The 17,180-nt window shown below is 37.4% G+C and overlaps 1 protein-coding gene across 1 annotated transcript in view; it reads right to left on the reverse strand.

Moving 5' to 3' along the window:
- Positions 1-686: 686 nt before the first annotated feature.
- LOC144969992 (uncharacterized) overlaps positions 687-17,180 on the reverse strand; it is a 31,128-nt gene continuing 14,634 nt past the window's right edge. The window contains exons 7-18 of the mRNA XM_078909120.1: positions 16,127-16,262; positions 14,988-15,083; positions 14,437-14,570; positions 13,655-13,752; positions 12,368-12,452; positions 11,151-11,222; positions 10,010-10,105; positions 7,175-7,228; positions 5,323-5,427; positions 3,919-4,014; positions 1,229-1,666; positions 687-1,062 (exon numbers count right to left, since the gene is read on the reverse strand). Of these exons, the coding sequence (XP_078765246.1) occupies positions 1,481-1,666; positions 3,919-4,014; positions 5,323-5,427; positions 7,175-7,228; positions 10,010-10,105; positions 11,151-11,222; positions 12,368-12,452; positions 13,655-13,752; positions 14,437-14,570; positions 14,988-15,083; positions 16,127-16,262 (1,158 nt within the window). The 3' untranslated portion in view covers positions 687-1,062; positions 1,229-1,480. The remainder of the gene's footprint in view (positions 1,063-1,228; positions 1,667-3,918; positions 4,015-5,322; positions 5,428-7,174; positions 7,229-10,009; positions 10,106-11,150; positions 11,223-12,367; positions 12,453-13,654; positions 13,753-14,436; positions 14,571-14,987; positions 15,084-16,126; positions 16,263-17,180) is intronic.

A 17,180-nucleotide genomic window follows, 5' to 3' on the forward strand; every position in this document is an offset into this window, starting at 1 on the left:
GTTAGAGCTAACATAAAATATAAATTGTCACTCACATCATATGGCCGAGACGAACGTGTCGGCCATATGATGTGAGTGACAATTTATATTATATATATATATATATATATATATATTTATATATATATATATATATATATATATATATATATATATATATATGTGTGTGTGTGTGTGTGTGTGTGTGTGTGTGTGGAAAAAGAGAGAAAGTAAGAAAGAAAGAGAGAGAGAGAGAGAGAGAGAGAGAGAGAGAGAGAGAGAGAGAGAGAGAGAGGAGTCCTTGTAAAAGACGCTTTTCTCACATTTTTTCACCGTACTCAGCTGTAAAATGAGTACATGGCCGTTAAAAGAGTCGTCTCTGTCTGATAAAAAAAAATAATATCGCCTAACAGCTGTCATCTATATATATATATATATATATATATATATATATATATAAATGTGTGTGTGTGTGTGTGTGTGTGTGTGTTTAACACAATCACTCGGGACAACAAAATCTAGACAACTAGTCCCAGTAGTTCTTGGTAAAAGATGGTGCATAGCAAGAGCAAGGCATTTAATCGATCAAAAAAAAAATAAAATAGCTTCATGGATTAAAGGTGATGTCCATACAAACTCACGATATAACCAATATTTACATAACGCATATATAATATATAACATGTGACAAATCAGTCAGCAGGCACGGGTGTAAGATAGAAATATGAGAAATTTGTTTGAAACAGTGCCAGAAAAAAAATGGGGTGAAAAATAAAATAAAAAAGCCATTAAAAATATTATGCCTGTCTCAACTCATGAAACGTAAAAAAATATGACTAGATGTTCAAGGCAGGCTAATATTTTGAGATTTTTTCACTGTATAGATAGTATGCGTTTGGCTAAGAAACTCACAACATTACCATCTGGAAGTATAACGTACTAAGACACAAACGTATGTGTATGAACGTTTAATGTCTGGTTAATAAATTTTAGTGAGAATTACTCATAAAGGCGGGTGGCAAAAAGCAATAACAAAGACCTGAGTGACGCCAAATTCATTCTTTGATCTTAAATCACTCCCCTCTGGTGGGGTGTGTCTTTTTTACAAAACCCGCCGATACCTAGTCCCCATTCACTCCCCAATGGTGTACACTTCCCTGAGTTCCAGGTTCACTCCCCACTGTGACCTACTTCCAATAACTTTGTCGGGATTCGGCGGGGTTCGGCGGGTTTCGTAAAAAAGACGCACCCCTCTGGTGTCCATCTTGATTTAACATTATTATTATTATGGACAATATTTTGCGTTGGGTTTGAGAGTATTTCCATTACAACAATGAGTCCATGACAAATTTGGTTATCAGACCTGCATATAAGTACACATTGCAGAATTCAGGTGGTAGAAATGATAGGACATAATGTATGAGAAACTGAGCGAGAAAAATTGCGATAATTCTAGATAGTTCAATATCGCCTATTTCAATGAGCACCACTGCTATAATCTCTACTTCAGCTTTTTCTCCTCCCCATTCTTGATGTTATCTGAAGAGTGTTCTCCATTTGATGTAGAGACACGCTTCGATTCCGGCTGTTTGGTTTGGACTGTGATTGGGACTTCGCGTTTTCTCACCTCGCTGGGATGTTTGACGGCATAGTAACGTAAAAAACTCATGGTGGCGTTGTACCCTCTCTGAAATGGAAAACGTTGTCAGCAATCATCCATAAAGTTAAAATACCTTCCACTCCTGAATAAGATGGAATAAGATGAAGATGGAAAATGCGATGCAGAAATCATCAGACGAATTGCATTGGCCAAGAGTAAATTTTCAAAAATACATTACCTAATCACATCCCACGACCTATCACTTACCACAAAAACACGTCTGTCAAAATGCTACATTTGGTCAACACTACTTTATGGATGTGAAACATGGTCTCTGACAAAGACACTAGAAAAGAAACTCAGAGCATTTGGGATGTGGACCTATAGAAGAATTGCAAGGGTATCCTGGAAGGAAAAGAAAACAAATCGTCAAGTACTCCAAACTTTAGGTATAACATCAACAACGATCATTTCAACTATTAGAAAGAGGTTAACCCGATATTTCGGCCACATCAGAAGGCACGACTCACTACAGAAGACCATTGCAGAGGGAAAGATAGAAGGCAAGCGTGGTCGAGGACCAAGAAGGACAAGCTGGCTTGGAAATGTCGCAGCGTACGTAGGAAGCCCCAAAAATAAATGTGCGAAACTCGCAGATGAGAGAGAGAGAGAGAGAGAGAGAGAGAGAGAGAGAGAGAGAGAGAGAGAGAGAGATGGCGAACCATGATCTCCAACGTCGTGTCCGACATGGAACATCGGCACGGCACTGAATAAGGAACAATTATATGACGTCAGAATACTGGTTCCAATCTCATTGGAAGTGTGTAAAATAACCAATCCTCCGAAGGACTCAATACATACATTGTGCACCTGATTTTCTGGTTTCAAAGATTGCAGAATATATCCACTCATTTTATTAGCTTAAATATAAGTTGAAAAGACTGTTGATTGACCACCTAAAATAATCGTTTGGTGCGTATGAATATAAATCAAACGTATCTTTTATTTGGGCCAACGTGTCATTCAAGCAAAGGTAGAAAAAAATATATGGCGAATCGAAGTTACTAAAACCATGCATCCAAAACCATTACCACCCCCCCCCCCCCCACCTACCTTGCAACACACACATATAGAATAATGCATTTATTGCCCTAGGTAAATATCAACCCTTCACATTATTAATAATCATCAACTTGAATTTGACAAAACACAACAATCTATTTTTAAGTGGGAGTTAATAGAACCAAAATAATATCACTCACACATGACTTGTACACATATACAAAGTTTAATAAATAAATACCTTCAATTTCATTGTGCCTTCATTGATTTACACAGCTAATACATATTCCCAAAACAAGAAAAGAACACACAACAACAAAACAAAGCCGGTATGTTATTATGTCTGGACATTCAACAATATTCCAGTGCCAGATTAATTTAGGAAAAAATGCCAAACGAATTACTGGACAATTCGGAATGGTCAAAGTAAATGCCAACATTTTAGAGGCATCGCATTTTCTAGGAAATGCTCGTAAAAGTGGATAACAATTTTGAATTTCTTATCCCCTTTCCATGTTTAGTGACTAGACAGGAATTTTTGTTTTGTTTAATGACTATTTTAAAATATTGGTATTAAAAGTACCAATTTGGTATCCCTGTGTAAAGTTTAGACGGGGACTCCATATAGATAGAACGAAGATGACGTCACTCTAGCCTTTGTTATTATATTTTGCCATCAGCGTTTGTGAGTGATTCTCACTAAACTGTATTAACCAGACTATAAACGTTTAAGATTACACATAGTTTTGTGTGTTGGTTCGTTATACTTCCGGATGGCAATGTTATGAGTTTATTAGCCAAGTGCATTCTATCTATAGACGAGGTTTGTATAGCACAATACCCACTAAATTTGCTCAAAGCGCTTTACAAGGGGTCTCTAGCCAGTAGCAACCCATTACAGGTCAAGGATTCTTGTACCGCTCTTAGCGGCGCATAGTGGAGTCTTTGTAAAAAGCTCTTTACTCACATTATTTCACCTTACCCGGGTGTAAAATTAGTACCAAAAAAAAAGATTTCACCTCACATGCGTCTTGTCAAGTTGCACATGTTAAGTGTTGCTGTTGGCTAGGGACCTCTTCTCTAGCGCGTTGAGTTTATTGGCTATTGCCCTGTATGAAAGCTAAAGGGTGGGAATAAGAGACAACCACGTCTCCTCTCTCTCTCACTCACTCCCCCCCCCCTCTCTCTCTCTCTCTCTCTCTCTCTCTCTCTCTCTCTCTCTCTCCCCTGCCCCGAATACATATTATGAGCAAACAAGACGTATATTTTATGTTTACCTCAACTACAAACTCCCTGTCTCCATCTTCCAACTCGTAGTCCATGGTTTCCAAATGTCCTGTGTTGATTCCCACCGTTCTGTCGGCATCTTTCGCCTGGTGTATGGATACAGGACAGAATTGAATAATCAAAATTAGTGAGTAAACCCGTTTGTCACCTAATTCAGTCCCAGGGGCAGTGTAGCTCAGCGGTACGGTCTTTGTTTCGTACCCGAATAAAGGTACAGAGTTCGATCACCCACCACAGAGCAAGTCATCTCGCCCTAGCTCAATTTGCGGAGCTGCACTGCGGCTGACGCCTTGGTTATTCCAGTCTACCCTTGGAATAGATCCTAGAGACAAATGTTCCCGTATGGGATGAATAAAGAGAGTTTTACTATTTTTATTTATTATCATCATTTACTGAATGGTAATACAAAGGTCCTACTCGAATATCACTGTGCCGCCATGTGGTTTAGTGGATCGGATGGTCTTGGATTGAGTCCCGCTCTGGGCAGCACAAAGTTGAGTCCTTTGACAATGCTTTATACTCACAGTCATTATCTGTATATATATGGTGTAAATAGAGCATAAATCAAAGCAATATAATAATTCAGAGTTACATATTTAAAAAAAAAACATTTTAAGATGTTTGAAAAAAGTATTCTATATAATTTTACTGCATTTGATTAATATCTAATGAAGTTCCATATAATATGGGGTACCGGTTGAATATTCAAACGCATACTTCCCGATTTTGCGAGTCATTTTTGGCTTCACGAGAATATGATTGTCAAGACTTGGATCTGACGACTTAAAGAATTCAATGAAAATTGATTGAGGGGTAGAATAAAAGAATTATTGTACTCTTGCGATATGGAAACTGAACTTTGTTCTCTAGGTTCAAAATCTATAGGTGCCTAAATGAATCAATAAAATGTATAGTAAAATACAAGGAGTAAAAATGACTCTTATAAAAGTCACATAACAAAATGAACGAGACATCATATATTTTGTTTTGTGGGGCTATGTGGTCTAGTGGTATGACACTCGCTTTCGTATGGGAAGGTCCTGGGTTCGAGCCTTGCGCGCGACGCATAGTTGAGTCCTTGGAAAAGGCTCTTTACTCACATTCTCTCACCGTACTCAGGTGTAAAATGAGTACCTGGCCGTTAACAGCGTTGTCTTTGTCCGAAAAATTGTAATATCGTCTAACAAGCGCATGTCTCGTCCTACATGTTAAATATTGCTGTTGACCAGGGACCCCTTGTAAAGAGCCTTGAGCACATTTAGTGGATATTGCGCTATATAAAGTTATATTTAAAACAAAAAAAAAATATTTTACTATACATTCTCTATTGTTCAATCGTGTAATATCCATTATTCCAAAAAGATTACATCAGTTACACATTATTCTTTACTTACGTCGACAGAATTGTACTTGAGATTGGTCCACATGCTTGATTGTAAGGCACTGAGGAATGAACCCAAGTTGGTGATATTTTTCCTGTGATATCCTTGAAAGCGAACCTGGCACATTGACGAGATAGATTATAGAGACAGTTTTAAAATAAATAATAATGATAAATGATATTAAATAAAATAAAACAGGTAGATTTAATAGTCTTGTGTTTTCGACCGGACACCAGATTAATAATGTGGAATCACTCAACTCAGAAGCGTTAACCCTCTCTTTACCACCTATTGGAAAATCGCCACATTTGCTATGATACAACCGTCACTTTTCTCATCCAGATTTAATTTTTTTTGCTATAGCTAGAAAAAACTTGACATTCTGTAACAGAGCTCATATTGTCTAATAATATTATGTATAGAATGTGCGTGTTGCTTTTCTGTTTGAGTTAGAAATGTCTGTTTTTGTGTTGGGTGGGTATGAAGTTTTGGGGAAAATTCTGAAAGTGGCTTGTAAGTAGAGGGTTAAGTGATATGTGAGAGAACAGTTTTATTACGGAGTATAAGAGTATATACAAATATATCGCAACAACCTTTAAGTACGAAAAACAATATATATATATAACTAAAATATGGAAAGTAAGGGACAAAGAGTGCATCCTTCTCTAGAGCATGCCACTCTGATATTTGTAAGCACAAATCATATTTTAAACAATGGACTTAATGAATAATAACTAAAATACGCTGTAACTAAAATCAATTAGCTAATAACAAAGGGGAGCAACTCTTTTCTATCGTAACTCGATGTATAAGTCCATAACAAATAGTATTCTTAAATCTTATTCTTTCCACGCTAACAAATTTGTTTCAGCAGGTCAGGTCACTCTGTCATCGGGCAAATCTGCCCTGATATAAAGTAGTGAACTGCTGAAATATAGTAGTAGGTGAAATAAGAATAAGAAGTGAGAATACTGATATAATTTAAGCTTCTTAAATAATCCAAAACAGACGTGGAGGAGAAGCCTTCACCAAGATTTGAGCGTCTCCAATCTTACCTGGAGTGAGGCAAAGATCTGTGCCAGGGACAGAAGAAGATGGAAGATGGATGCTGTTGAGGCCCTATGCTCCGCCAGGAGTCAAGAGGCATAAGTCAAGTCAAATAATCTAGCACTCAATATATTCGTGGACATCAATATCCAACGAAATAAATAAATAGGGGAACTGGTCTTAATAGTAGAAGTAGATTCCAAGAGCATGCTGTTGGTCTGCTTTGTTTGAGATCACCTTAAATTGTCTTCCAAAGACTAGTACATGCTTCCTGTTACTAGGGAGAATTGCATATAGATAGTATGCGCTTGTCTAAGAAGCTCATAACATTGACATCCGGAAGTATAACGGACCAACTCACATAACTGTGTGTATTCATGAACGTTTACAGTCAGGTTAATTCAGTTCAGTGAGCATTACTCATAAACGCGGATGGCAAAAAACAATTACAAAGACATGAGTGACATCTTCGAACTATCTATAAGACAGGCCAAAGGTTTTAGTTCCTCACTCAAGAGTGGACGCCCACATACATTATTCGTTCATACCATCAAATGTTCACAAGTTACATCAAAACAATACACAGTACAAAACAGAGAATCATGTATTACAAAGAAAAAAGTATTATCTATCAAAACGATAACCATGCTATTCACTGTTTCTCTCTCAGCCACTGACTCCAGCCAGGCCCTGGACAAAAGCAAGTAACCTGACCAACGTGTTTCTCATTTCTGTGGATACGCGAATCAACAGTAAACCTGAGTTAATCCGTTTGGATGAAGACGCTGTATTAGTAAAGTCATATTATCAAACTCACCTGCACGCGAATACCTCTCTCTTCTATAAATTGAATGAGCTCATAATATGCAATCTGGAAGAAGGGAATTTAATGTTTGTATTAAAACTAAACATTTATAATTTATCAATCAATATTTATCACTTACTAGAATTCAAGGATACCAATGTTACTTTCGGATGGTTTGCTAATAAATCAATGAGAATAAAAGGCAAAGAGAATTTACTCACGAGAACATCAGAAAATATGGCAAAAGATTTGCAAAGTATGGTGGATTCTAAGACATATTTTTTTTATTTGGCCATACTAAAGATTGCGGAAACAGTGTCTTCTCAGAATGAACAAAAAGGTACTTTATAAACACCAACGTCCATCCTAGAGGATTGCAAAAAATAGTTATTGTTCAGTGTTGTAAACATTTAGTACAGAACAATCGGAGACAGCGATATATAGATAGAATGAAGTTGACGTCACTCCGGACTTTGTTCTTGTTTTTTTTTTTTACATCCATGTTTCAGAGTAATTCCCACTAACCTGTATTGAACAGACTATAAACGTTACACCTAGTTTTGAGTGTTTGTCCCTGATATTTACGGATGGTAATGTTGTGAGTTCCTTAACCAAGCGCACATCATCTCTTATAGAGATGGGAAGCTTCTGAATTGGCAATTGTGATTTCGTAGCAGATGATTCGTATCTATGTCAAGTCGTGTCAAGTCGGTAAACATCATCTCGCTCATAATTTATATATGTAGTAAAATTGGATTCTGCCACGGGTTTTGCCGCTTTCTATATATTATCTGCGCTTGGCCAAGGAGTTCACAACATTGCCATCCGGAAGTATAACTGGCCAACACACACACACAACTGTGTGTAACTCATGAACGTTTATAGATAGAATGCGCTTGGCCAAGGAGTTCACAACATTGCCATCCGGAAGTATAACGGACCGAAACACAAAACTTTGTGTAACCATGATTGTTTGTAGTCAGGATAAACCAGTTTAGTGATAATTACTCTTAAACGCGATGGCAAAAAACAATAACAAGGACCTGAATGATGTCAACTTCGAACTTTCGTTAGATAGTATGCAGATGACGTCACTCAGGCCTTTGTTATTGTTTTTGCCATCCGCGTTTGTGAGTTGTTCTCACTAAACTGTATTAACCAGACTATAAAAGTTTGTGTGTTGGTCCGTTATACTTCCGGATGGCAATGTTGTGAACTCCTTGGCCAAGCGCATTCTATCTATTCATTTGGGTGATTTCTTTACATTAAATTCTCTCAGACTATAGATAGAACGTAATTTACGTCACTCAGGCCTTTGTTATATATTTTTAGTCAGTCATTTTTAAGAGTAGTTCTCACTAAATTGTATTAATCAGATTATAAACGTTTACGGTAAAGTAGAAAACAGTAAGGGTGCTGAAGCGTATCGAAAATATACGTTTCGTTAACATAGGTTTTTTTTTCGTAATATCCGGCTGGCATTGTTATGAGTATTTTTTATTAAACGGAATGAATCAAGAATATTTTTATGTATTTGTCCGATTGATATAGCAGGCAGAAAGTGTGTATATTAATAGGAATCAATAGTCTGATGTCACGTCCGCCCAGCAACTAGCAGCTTGGTTCTAAACAAAGAAAATCGGTACTTTTTATTCTTCATACTGGTTATAACCTTTTCACATGTCATTGGATCAGAATGTATAAAAGTCAAAACATGATAAGATGTATAACATTTTTTCTCCTCAGGATAAAGGTTTATAGTTGTCTGAGAAGTATTTCATAAGGGCGGTGAAGGAGATAATGGCGACCGCCATCTTGCCGATAGTTTAGAACCAGTTACTATGCGTCATTACGAGGGAAGTGACGTCACGACTGTTGAACACTATTAACAATTGCCATGTTTACCGACTTGACATTGAAACCCCACATAGGGAAGGAGCCCCTCAGTTTCATGTCTCCATATTTTCATTTTAGTCTCCAGTACACTCTTCTCTGATTGGCCACCTTATTTTCATGCCATGCGCTTAGGAATTTTATTCACAACATCCGCCTGAAATCTAACGTACCATAAAACAAAACTAGGTTAAACATTAACGTTTTGAATCTGATAGAATTTATTGAGAGCTCTAATGGAAAGAGCTAAATGACGTCAAATTTGTTTCTTTTATCTGATTTTCAGCCAAGTAAAAAACTATCCTATAAAAATCGTTAAAATGGATGGCGTGGAGAGAGAGAGAGAGAGAGAGAGAGAGAGAGAGAGAGAGAGAGAGACAGAGAGAGTGAGAGAGAGAGAGAGATCATTTTTGGTTCTCTCTGTTGGCATCTTATGAGAAACAATAATAAATTTTAACAATAAAAAAGGAACAAATAAAACAATAAATTGAAATACTTCATCTTTCTTAAAGCAATTTATAACAGATCAAAGTATTTGTTCTCCACTCAAAAATTGTCACCCACTTATAGTTATTCATATCATCAACTATGAGGCAAGGGAAGAGTTTCAGATCCCCAATGAAGAAAAATACATACTGTAGTTTGTGAAATCTTCAAAGTTGAAGTTACAGACTAAAATGAAGAAGGAAAACAAGGGAGAGGAGGAGGAGAAGGAGGTGGAGAAGAAGAAGAAGAAGAAGAAGAAGAAGAAGAAGAAGAAGAAGAAGAAGAAGAAGAAGAAGAAGAAGAAAGATGTGTGTGTGGGTGTTTGTGTGTGTGTGTGTGAGAGAGAGAGAAAGAGAGAAAGAGAGAGAGAGAAAGAGAGAGAGAAAGAGAGAGACGGAGAGAGAGAGAGAGAGAGAGAGAGAGAGAGAGAGAGGGAGTGAGTGAGGGAGAAAGTTAACCGGCATTTACCTTGTCGTCAATATCTTTGCTAAGGAGTTCAAACACTTTCTCTGCGCTGCAATCTTTTCCAAATAAAAGCTCTTTATTTCTTGGTAAAAAGTCTTCCTGAAAAAAAAATCATAAAACAGTTGAAAGTAAATTTTAAAAAGAAATAAATTGAACCTAAAAAGTTTGCAAATTAATTTATTTTTCATTTATAGCTTTTAAAAAAGTACCGAAAAGAATACGAGATTCGGCTTTTTCCTGCGCTTTAACCTTGAAGTACGACATAGATAGATTGTCCTGACATGGATTGAATTTGATAAAGTCAGAAGGTGGGTGGAGCGCGGAGAGTGGGGGGGGGGGTGAGGGGTGAGAAAATGAAGATGCTTTTTATGTTATCGTTTTATAAAGTCTCTTATACCGCAATATGTTCAGGAAATGTAAGTTTTTTAAAATAAAAAAAAAAAAATCTTCCTTAGGTTTGAACAAAGTCAAAACTAATACAGTTTTATATTGTCTGGTCCGAAACGTTATATGAAGATAAATTGGGTTTTTCTTTTTTATTATAAAAGAAGTCTGTTGAAAACAAATTTGTACGTAATTATCTGGAGAGAGAAAAAAATGAAAAACAACTTCACGATTATCGTTTCTTTGAAGAATAACATGTTGACCGATAAATGACTGAACAAATTAATTCTATTCATCAATGAGGTAATCGGTTAAGTGTGTAAAAGATAGTATGTTATTGTTAATTACAGCCTTTGATAATCTGGGTAATATTATAAATGATCACTGAAAAGTACTATAAAGGTTATTGGAAACACTGTCAAATGTTACATGAACTGAGCATATTCGTTTTCTACTTTGAAAAAGATTGGACAAGGTTGGAAATGTTGGGAATCTAACATGTCTATTAAGCGATCGCTTTCCGATATACCTGAATACATTTGACTATACCTGATTTTCAGTTATGAGACTTTTTGATGGTTTAAGGTCCATGTTTATCAATCAATGAATTTTATCATACTACTGGCCTAATTGAAAAATCTGTTTTAGAAATGTGTGACAACTGCAAAATCATGATATATATATATATATATATTATATATATATATATATATATATATATATATATATATATATATATATATATTAATAAAACACATACGCTTTTTAGGACTGCATTTATTTCGTCTTTGGAGATGAATTCTAGGTCTTCGTCATTGTTCTTTGAGAGGATCTGATATAGAAATATGCGAACAAAGAATTATAAATGTGAACACTTGATCAATTTTGGGTACAAACCCTTCGTCAGCAAATCAATAAACACTACACATTTGACTGTTTACTTCTAAGCCAAGGACTCCGGAAAGGGCCCGGACAAAACAAGTAACTCTATTCCAAGTCAAAGACAGATAACTGCTCAGAAAACAGATATAGAGGGATAGAGGACACAACAAGTGATTTCCTGCCCACTATGGAGTTCAAAGAACCCACACAGAAAGGGAACGTTGAAAACAAATAGAATAAAATGTAGAGAGAATTTTAACGTCGGTACTCCTGGGTGTTTGGGAGTAGACTCTAAGATTCTCACTACCTTTTGTTTCATATATTGTACCCAAAACATTGTCTGTACTGTTCGCTTCCAAACCTTCTCCACTTTTACCTTTTTGTTAATATTTTTACGAACTCAGGCTTCAGCCCCCCCCCCCACCGCTCTTTTGCTTTGCGAAATATTTTTAAAGTCTTTTAATCCCCCCTCCTCCCCTACAATAGTAACACCAAAATGAAACAAATTCTTTGGTCAGAAAACAGTGATATGCACTTGATAGTCTCAATACCCCAAACTTACCTGGAATAAATTGTCTACATTATACACAATACCTCAAAAAAGTGTATACAACATATACTATACCCCAGACTTACCTCCGAGATATTATTCGCAGCATACACTATACCTCAAACTTACAGCCAAGAAATTGTCGACAGCATACACTATAGCTCAAACTTACCGCCAAGATTGCCCACAGCATACACTATACCTCAGACTTACCCTAAGAAATTGTCCACAGCCTACACAATACCCCAAACTTACCTCCAATAATTTTTCACAGCCTACACGATAGGGAATGAGATTAGCGGAAGAGTAGCGTCTCTTGATTGGATGTCACCTTACAGAGAGAACGTCAACATGGTTTTGCGCATGCGTCTCTCTCGTCCTCGCTTCCGGTGAAGTGTCTCATGCCGCTTTCACCGGAAGCGAGGACGAGAGACGCATGCGCACGACCAACATGACGTTCTCTCTCTAATAACTTTTCCGCCAGTGACGTCCAATCAAGGGACGCTACTCTTCCGCTAATCTCATTCTCTATACCCCAAACTTACCTCCAAGAAATTGTCTACAGCATACACAATTTTACAATGGACCCTGTCAGCTTCTTCCTGGTCACGTCTTTTTGCTTCTCTTTCTCTGCAATGGTGTTTAGAGTAGGTACGATAACAAACAGTCCATTTTCATTGTAAAATGATGTGCGATATAATAATTCATAGAGCATTTTACTGGGTTACTGTATTCGATTTGCTTCAAAATACTTCATTTATACCCCATGCCGGCAATGTAGATGCATAACGTTTTTTACACATTATGGGAGCGATCTATATTCATGTTTTCGTCCAACCAAGTCATCAATCACATAATTTGTTGCTGTCCAACGACTGGATATTTCTTCAGAAATGGAAACACGCTGCTTTGTTTCTGAAAGTTGTAAGCATACATATGTGTCAAGCGGGAAAAAATGACCAATCGGGATGTTAGATATTCAAAAACTGTGAACACCTTTCACTATGTGGGTCACTTTGAGCATATATTCCAATGTGACCAATGACCTCGAGCACATGGAAATGTAATATAGATCATGCGCATTAGTTGCCTAACTGACCCCCTTTTTATATATAAATTCCCACATGTTCTGGTTTACCATCTCCCTACCACCTTCAGGAAAATTATCAAGTCAGTTATAACAAAGAGTGTGTAGGGTAACGTAGTTACCAAGAGCTCTCACTTCTCTTAACCGCAATGCTATTGTCGCTTGCCAGGCGAGACAGCGAGGTGGGTGTGCTCTGCGTGTATCATGCGCGCTTGGCTTACTGATACAATGAAGAAAATTACGAGTAGAAGACGGAAGATGCGTGGCTTCACCAAAAGCGGGAAGTGAGAGCTCTTGGTAACATAACAATCGTTACCTACACGCTCTTTGGTTATAATACAAGGAATATGTTTCTTATTCATGTTTGTGGGGCTTTGTGGTCTATTGGTATGACACTCGCTCACAACATTAGCCAGCGGATATAACGTACCAACGGACAAAACTATGTGTAACCTTATAATCCGATTGATACAATTTAATGAGAACTACTCATAAAAATGGTTGAATTAAAACAATCAGACAGAACTGAGTAACATCAACTTCGTTCCTTCTATAGGGCAATGTATATAATTCATGATAGCGCAATAAACGAAAGAAAACGGTTTTCTTTATTTAAACTCTGAGGTGTCTCGAAAACTCAGTTGGTCTTTTTTATGTTAACTCTGATTTCATTTGGCTATAATCAGTTCCCGAAACGTAATATAATTTCAAGACAATGGGTCAGATTTTAAAATGGGCAACTTACAACCAGAGCTTGGTGTCTTTTCGTGGTCGCGATGGCATCACAGCTCCAGCCCTTTTTTCGAGACCGAATCGCATCACTTCCCTCTCTGTCTCACTAAACTAAGGAATAACATGAGTAAGTAAAATCAGATGAATATTCTACGTGGCAAATGAATTCCCCCTCTGTCTCACTAAACTTAGGACAGAAAGAGCGAGGAAAATTATGAATTCCTTTATCTGTCTCACCGATCTTCGGGACAAAATGATTAAGTAAAAGGCTATGAATGTTCTATATGGTAAATGCATTCTCTCTCTGTCTCAAGAAACTTAGAGACAAAAAGATTAAGTAAAAGCATATGAATGTTCTACGTGGTAAATGAATTTGCGAGCTTTGTATCTCTCTCACCAAACTTAGGGACAAAAAGTGTAAATAAAAGCGTAGGAATATTTTATGTTATAAATGAATTAATTATCTCACTGTTTCAAACTTAAGGATACAAGGAGTAAAAGCATATGAATGTTTTATGTGGTAAAATACAATTCACTCTCTGTCTCACAAAACTTCGGGACATAAGTAGTAAAAGGCATATGAATGTTCTGTGTAATAAATGAATTCCATCCTTGACTCACCTCTCTTAGGAACAAAGGAGTATTAAAACCATATGAATGTTCTATGTATTGAATTTTCCTCTCTGTCGTAAAAAATTGGAACAACATGAGTAAGTAAAAGCATATGAATATTCTATGTGGTAAATGAATTCCCCCTCTGTGTTGTAAAATTATATGAATGTTCTATTACTTTACCAGTAAAAATCCGATTGTTTTGTTTGGCCCTGTGGGTTCGAATCGACTGCTGGGTGCCATCATTTTGGGAAAATCTTTCAGAGACTTGAGTTTGGCCAGGAATGCATCTTCCTTGGCCATGGATAGGTACCAACCTGGAAAGCAATAGAAATCAACAAGTAATAGTGATTGATGCTTTGGTATTATACAATTTTATTATAATATTATTGACAATGACGAGGAGAAGAAGAAGAAGAAGAAGAAGAAGAAGAAGAAGAAGAAGAAGAAGAAGAAGAAGAAGAGGTAGAAGAAGGATGATAATGCTGCTACTGCTGCTGCTGCTGCTTCTGATGGTGATGATGATGATGATGATGATGATGATGATGATGATGTTGTTGATGATGATGATGATGATGATGATGATGAGAGGGAGGAGGAGGGGGAGGGGAGGAGGAGGTGGTGGAGGAGAAGAGGAAGAGGAGGGGAGGAGGAGGAGGAGGAGGAGGAGGAGAACGACGACGACGACACAACAACAACAACAAAATCAACAGCAATATCGTGTTTTCACATACCATCAAAACAGTTGATAGGATAATTAACCAGCACACCACCATCCACATACAAATCTGTAACTCCATGGTTGTCATAGGGCATGGCGGAGAACACACCTAGAAATGATGGCACAAACATTGTAAAGTAACGATATCTGTAAATTGTATAGGGAATGAGATTAGCGGAAGAGTAGCGCCCCTTGATTGGATGTCACCGGCGGAAAAGTTATAAGAGAGAGAACGTCATGTTGGTTGTGCGCATGCGTCTCTCGTCCTCGCTTCCGGTGAGACACTTCACCGAAAGCGAGGACGAGTGAGACGCATGCGCACAACCATGGTGACGTTTTCTCTGTAAGGTGACGTCCAATCTAGGGATGCTACTCTTCCGCTAATCGCATTCCCTATAAGGGGTTCTTGTTAAGACCGTGATTAAAGAGTATAAAATTAAATTGTTCAATGCGATATAATCTGAATAACCCCCGCCGAGACACAGGCAAATGATCTCACGAAGGATACGCATAAAGCTTTTTCAACAATATAACACAACATAGGCGTGCTGATGATGTGGGTGTCCTGATAGCTCAGTTGGTAGAGCGCTTTCTTCACATGCCAAGAGACCAATTAGATCCCAGGCGCAGTCGAGATCTTTTCCTACTCCTCTGTCCACCCAGCAGTGAATGGGTAGCTGTTGGAAAGTGTTTTGCGATAGAATAGCGTCCTATCCACAAGGGTAACAAGCAATTGGTATTGTCCATTTTACGCTATAGAAACCGGGATAAACTCCGTTACCATGGGCCTCATGATCCTGATAGAGGTGATGGTGATGATGATGATGATGATGATGATGATGATGATGATGATGATGATGATGATGATGATGACTACGATGATGATTATGATGATGATGATGATGATGATTATGATGACAATGATGATGATGATGATGATGATGATGATGATGATGATGATGATGATGATGATGATTATGATGACGATGATGATAATGATGATGATGATGAAGAAGGTGATGATAATTATGTTAATAATCATGATGGTGATAATGATGATGCTCATGACGACGACCATGATGATTGTGATGATGATGCTATTGATGAACATGACGATTAAGATGAAAAAGATGGCGACGTTTAAAGTCTCACCCGGCATGCCAATGGTCATTCGTATGGCATCCCGAATAGGCATATTAGGCGTAGTCTTCACGTGACAGTATTGGGCAGTCAACAAATTTAAGTTGGTGACTACAATACAAAGTTCCATGCCTTTTTTATTGTAGAGCTGAAAAAAAGGTACGGGATTGGCACATTAAAATTGTATGTTTGAGGATTGCATGAATAAACGTGACAAAAAAAAAATTGAGCTTTTATATAGCGTAATATCCACTAAACTTGCTCAAAGCGCTTTATAAAGGGTCCCTGACCAAGAGCAAACGTAACATATAGAACGAGACATGACGCCTGTTAAGTAGATATTACAATTTATATTCAACTGACAATGCTGTTAACGGTCAGGTACTCATTTTACACCAGAGTACGGTGAGAGAATGTGAATAAAGAGCCTTTTTCCAAGGACTCAACTATGCGACGAGCGAGGCGCCTCGAACCCAGGACCTTCCGATCCGAAAGCAAGTGTCATATCACAAGACCAAATAGCTTCACCTTCTCAGGAGGTCTGAGGTTCGGATTATTATTATATTATTTAACACAATATTGGAGTTATTCTACATCAGTGTTTTAGGCCATTACGCCATCGTAAGGACTGTGTGTTACACACGAGTCAGAGTTGTTGTTGTTGATTGTTGAAGTGGATCCATAGATTTGAAGTTGAATAAAACACTCACTAATCAACTCTAAACCTATAAACTTACGGAACCACTTCAACAATCAACAACAACTCAAGATTCATGTTACACACAGTCCTGATCATGGTCTTATGGGCCAAAACAATGATGAAAACTGACTCCAATACCGTGGTGGTAAAAATTATAATATAATATATATATATATATATATATATATATAGTTATATATATATATATATATATATATATATATATATATATATATATATATTATATATATATATGTGTGTGTGTGTGTGAATCCAGTCCTCCGGAGAATTGTGCGGCTATGTGATCTAGTGGTATGACACTCGCTTTCGGATCGGAAGGTCCTTGTTTCGAGCCTCGCTAGGCGC

This window comes from Berghia stephanieae, chromosome 4, assembly GCF_034508935.2.
Source record: "Berghia stephanieae isolate SIO BIC M18660-M18661 chromosome 4, UCSD_Bste_1.3, whole genome shotgun sequence".
NCBI classification, from domain to species: Eukaryota; Metazoa; Mollusca; class Gastropoda; order Nudibranchia; family Aeolidiidae; genus Berghia; species Berghia stephanieae.